This window comes from Penaeus vannamei, chromosome 12 (genome assembly GCF_042767895.1).
Source record: "Penaeus vannamei isolate JL-2024 chromosome 12, ASM4276789v1, whole genome shotgun sequence".
NCBI lineage: Eukaryota > Metazoa > Arthropoda > Malacostraca > Decapoda > Penaeidae > Penaeus > Penaeus vannamei.
This window is the reverse complement of record NC_091560.1, coordinates 23,522,811-23,527,810: the sequence shown is the minus strand read 5'-3', so window position 1 is coordinate 23,527,810 and position 5,000 is coordinate 23,522,811. Positions and strand designations below refer to the sequence as shown.

At 46.4% G+C, this 5,000-nt stretch overlaps 1 protein-coding gene across 4 annotated transcripts in view; it reads left to right on the top strand.

The window, feature by feature from the left end:
• The window catches only part of LOC113802662 (nephrin-like), a 192,317-nt gene extending 188,471 nt beyond the window's left edge, over positions 1-3,846 (top strand). For 3 of the 4 annotated variants that reach the window (XM_070128026.1, XM_070128025.1, XM_070128024.1), the window contains exon 19: positions 2,704-3,846. In XM_070128026.1, the coding sequence (XP_069984127.1) occupies positions 2,704-3,009 (306 nt within the window). In that variant the 3' untranslated portion in view covers positions 3,010-3,846. The remainder of the gene's footprint in view (positions 1-2,703) is intronic. The other variant, XM_070128027.1, reaches the window with a different exon arrangement.
• Positions 3,847-5,000: the final 1,154 nt, after the last annotated feature.

Genomic DNA, 5,000 nt, shown 5'->3' with positions numbered 1-5,000 from the left:
ACTGTGCACTTAATTCCGTAAAACTCTCTCCACTCACTGCACCGCACTCCCTTTCCTCCTCCCTTGCCTCTGCCTTTTTCCTTTTCCTTTCTGCTCCTTTCTGTTTTCTGTTCCTCATATTCCCCTTTGGCCCTTTCTTCTCCTATCCTTCCGTCCCCCGTCCTTCATGCTGTCCTCTTCTCTTCTGCCCTTTCTTCCTACAACCATTCCCTCCCGCTTTCCCTCTTTCTCTCCATCCTTCTCTTTCTACTCCCCTTTTCCCCCATCATTCCCCACTCCCCTCCTCCTTTCCTCTTCTCCACTATTCCCGCTCCCCTTGCCCCTTCCCTTCCCCCATCTTCCATACTCCCCATTTCCAGTGCCACTTCCCCCTTCTCTCTCTCTCCCTCTCTCTCTCCCTCTCTCTCTCTCTCTCTCTCTCTCTCTCTCTCTCTCTCTCTCTCTCTCTCTCTCTCTCTCTCTCTCTCTCTCTCTCTCTCTCTCTCTCCCTCCCTCCCTCCCTCTCTCTCTCTCTCTCTCTCTCTCTCTCTCTCTCTCTCTCTCCTTCCCTCTTCTGTATCTCCCTCCCTCCCTCCCTCCCATTCCCTCTCTCCCTCCCATTCCATCTCAACCCCCCTCCTCCCCCCAACTCCCGGACGAAACCTCGGGAAGGCGGTGGAGGAGGAGCTCCGGGCGCGGCCGTAGATCACAGCCCGTCCTCCGGGATTCAGCGTCGTGGTCCCAGGCTTAAGGAGTGGGTGGGAGGCTGAGGAGGTGGATTTGCGTGGATAATGCGTGTATAGGCGTTGGAGGGCGCTCGAGATCGAAGCTGTGCATGTTTGTTTGTCTTTTTTGTATTTTGTCTTTTTGTATTTTGTATTTTGTTTGATTTTTTGTTTTGTTTTGTGAGAATTACCTCATTTTCCCCCTGTAATTTGCTCTTTGCTGGTGTCGCTAATGATAATGACGGTGCTAATGGCTACCTTCTGTAATTAGTGCCTTTTGCTCGCAGTCATCAGCAGACGTTCGTAATTGTTTATAAATGTCTACCGTTCTGTTCTATCGACCGTCGTTTGTTTCTTGACCCATTTTTCCTGCTGTGCTTCTGTATGCTGATCAGCCGCCCCGCGCCTACAACGGAAACTGTTCCCACTGTGACGTCACCATGAACGAAAAAAACATGACCATTGCTGTCACCCTTTCCCACCCAAGGCACCCATTATAACCCATTCTCCCATTACTAATTGAAAATGAAATAGAAATACTATTATTAGCGGTTGTAAGAGTAGTAGTTATGGTAGATGTAATAATCGTGCTTATAATGATCATGATGAGAGTGACAGCCCTCAGCACGATGGCCTCGGCATAATAGCATCTCGATGGTGAAGCGAGAGTGAGACAAGACCTCTTTGTATTCCGGGCAGCGCGTTTCGGAGGTCCGACGGAAAGGCCTTGTTGGGGAGAAGCCGCCAGCGATCGAAAAGGAATTCATGTCTTTTCACAAGTGACGCAAAGTAGAAAACATTTCGGGGCGAAGTCATTGTAAGTCGGAAGTTGTCCGTTATGGATGGCCAACTTTTGCAATAACACGCCTATTTCTTGCTAAATAACATCACAAATCCATTCTCCGAATCAAAAGTGGTTATATTGTTCGGCTGTCCTCTTAAATAAAGTTGTTCTGTTCTCGTAAAGGCAACTGCTTTTTTACCCTCCCCTGGCCAATATGGTATTCATGCGCCGTAAATATCCCGAAATCCGATTTTGTTTTGAGCGGCCTGTCGGTGGCGCTGAGACACGATGCCTTTGCCAAGATGCCTCGGCCGGGGAGGGGCGGCGGCCTCCAGTATTGCCGGGCGCCCCCAAGTCCTCCGCCGCAGCGGCCGCCGGCGATCGAATGTATTTCAATTTCTGCTTTTGCATTTTTTAAAGTTCGAGCGACGCGCTCGTTGAAGGGAAACATCTTAATCGTGTTGGAATATTGTATTAGAAAAACATAGTGTGAACTGCATCTAGGCCGTCTAGAATTCACCTATAAGCACGTGATTAAGAGCACAGCATTTGCTTTACTGACGATTACAGCGGAACTTCTAGAAGCTTTTATCGCGTTCTCTTGTTTGTGAGGAAAGTGTACCGCGTGGTTCATTCCTGTGAAAACGGCCAATATCTCCGCATGAGGTTCTATGTCATGCTTCGTCTCCTCGAGTCTTTCTCTCAACCCACGTTTGTCACAATATTTCCTTTCCCTTCCTATCAAAATATACATTAACCCTAATTATGAGGATTTGTAGTCTCGTCAATTACTGTAATATCACCTGTACCCAATTAGCGTCTTTCCTCCTCCTTCTAATTATAGAAGTTTGCCCTCTCCCTTCGAGAGACGATGAATCTCGCTGGTTGTTAGCGTGCCGCTGTTATGCAACGGCCCTTTGCAATAACGTTTCAGGATTTTTTTCTGACCAGGCCTGTCTCACTCAGTGCTTCCATTGTGTGCCTTGAGTATTCATATTACTTTACAAGGACTAATCCTTTAAGTGATTTCTGTCTTCTTTGTCTTGATATATTTGCATATGTTAAAAAGAGGGAAACACTTGAATGTTTCCTTCGGCTATTTTTTTTTTTTCTTCTTTTTTTTTTTTTTTTGCCTTGGTGACTTCTCTGTCTATGATCTCTGATGACTCTTTACTTCTTCAAATCACTTCTTTTTCATGATTTTCTCTCCTTCAGGATGGTCCTCAGTACTTTCCCTCAGGGCACGCCCCTCCAGCTCACTTACTCCCGGCACATTTTCTTCCCGGTCGCCTCGTACCGGGCCAGGTCTTTCTGTACGACCAGTATGACCTCCTGTACGGCTGCGTAAGTCCGCGAGTGCTCGAAATCCGTATCGGTGCCAAACCTCATTTATTCGATCTCCCGCGCGCCGGCGATTCCCTCGTCGCTCGGAAGAAGACGACCCGGCGGAAGAGGGAGTCAGGGGGAGACAGACGGGGTCACGCCGGGTCCGAGGCAGCGGGTTCTAAATATCAATACTAAGTACAGAATTATCGTGCTTCTTGTGAACCTTTCATGGAAGGGAAGCTTCATGATGTAAGCCTCGTGTCTGTCGCGTTGTCTGTTAGCGAGGCAGAGGGCGATCTGGGCAGTGAAACACCACGAGAAAAAGAGGAAAATACAATATAACATTCATGACACGTGGGTTTTGATTTAAGCCCGACATCGCTCCACACACGAAAAAATAATGTGAATGAAGCGCCGGATTAGGGGATTGATCTCCAATACAATGTGACAAAATTTGTATGCAACCCTTTGACACTGAAATACATCAACAGTGAATTGCATAACAGAGATGTCAAGGGATAGATTAAGGGTTTATTTAGTTTTTTTTTCTATTTTTTTCTATTTTGAGTGCATACCATTGCATGTCTGTTTTTTGACGCAAACAAATTTATTCATACGAAAACCAATCCGTATTTTATTCTTTCCTTCAATATAAGAAAGGAAATGAAAGAAATGAAAATGAGATACGAATTTATGAGGTTGAATTGATGCCGATTTCTACACCTAACGCATTAACTAACGCCTGCTCTTCCCCTTCTGGCAGCCTGAGTCTCTGTGACTGAAGCCCCTTATGCAGGGAAACCTCTGAACGAGTCGTAACAGTCTGGAAACCTCAGAGCTTAATGGAAGAGGATCAAACTCGTGAACCTCACTGAACACGTAACCCCCCAATCTTCCTTGGAATTTTGAGTAGTTTATTTCTTTCTTTTTCCTTTTTTCTTTTTTGTTTGCTTGTTTTCTTTTTGTTTTAGGCTTTCTTAACTTGGTTTCTTGCTTCTAAAAGTTATCCACCTTTATCTTTGTTCTGTTCTCTTGCTCTCTCTCTCTCTCTCTCTCTCTCTCTCTCTCTCTCTCTCTCTCTCTCTCTCTCTCTCTCTCTCTCTCTCTCTCTCTCTCTCTCCTCCCTCCCTCCCTCCCTCCCTCCCTCCCTCTCTCTCTCTCTCTCTCTCTCTCTCTCTCTCTCTTTCTCTCTCTTCTCTCTCTCTCTCTCTCTCTCTCTCTCTCTCTCTCTCTCTCTCTCTCTCCCTCTCTCCCTCCCTCCCTCCCTCCCTCCTTCCCTCCTCTCTCTCTCTCTCTCTCTCTCTCTCTCTCTCTCTCTTTCTCTCTCTCTCTCTCTCTCTCTCTCTCTCTGTTTCTCTCTCTCTCTCTCTCTCTCTCTCTCCCCCTCTCTCTCTCTCTTTCTCTCTTTCTCTTTCTCTCTCTCTCTCTCTCTCTCTCTCTCTCTCTCTCTCTCTCTCTCTCTCTCTCTCTCTCTCTCTCTCTCTCTCTCGCTATCTATCTATCTATCTATCTATCTATCTATCTATCTATCTATCTATCTACCAATCAGCCAACACATATCCCTTCCTCCCTCCCTCTATCTCCCTCCCTATTCTTCCCTCTTCCTCTCCTCTACACTCCATCCCCTTCTCCCATTCTCGTCTTGTTTCCCATTCTAGATATTTTCTATGCATTTTTTCTTTCTTTATAATGCAGACTCTTCCTTCTCTCTCTCTCTCTCTCTCTCGCTTCTCTCGTCCCTTTTTCACCCTCCTTCGCAAAGTTTTCAAATGGCTTCTGTAAACCGTTGGAGTGGCTTAAATAATTAACACCAACGTGAGGTCTGGGCGTAATTCCAGCTTTGGTTCATTTTGCAGGCCGGGAGATTGTGAAACTTTATTTATTCTTACGATCTGTTTGCGCTGGTGCTTCGTAGCCGGTGAAGGAGTCGGCGGTTGGGCCTGCGATGCCTGGGCATTCGTGTGAAGCGTAAAAATGCCATTAAATGGGCTGGGGATGGGGGGAGGGGGGAGGGCTGCTTCCATGCCCGTGTTAGATTTTCTTTTTTATTTCTTTTTCTTCTTTTTTTTCTCGTCAGCTGTCTTGGTTTGGGTAATGTGCCTTGCTCTTGTGTGAACCACCCGACTTAATATGCGTGGAGCGAGAGAAAAAATGTGCTTGTGTTCTTAACCTTACCCAGTAATGTT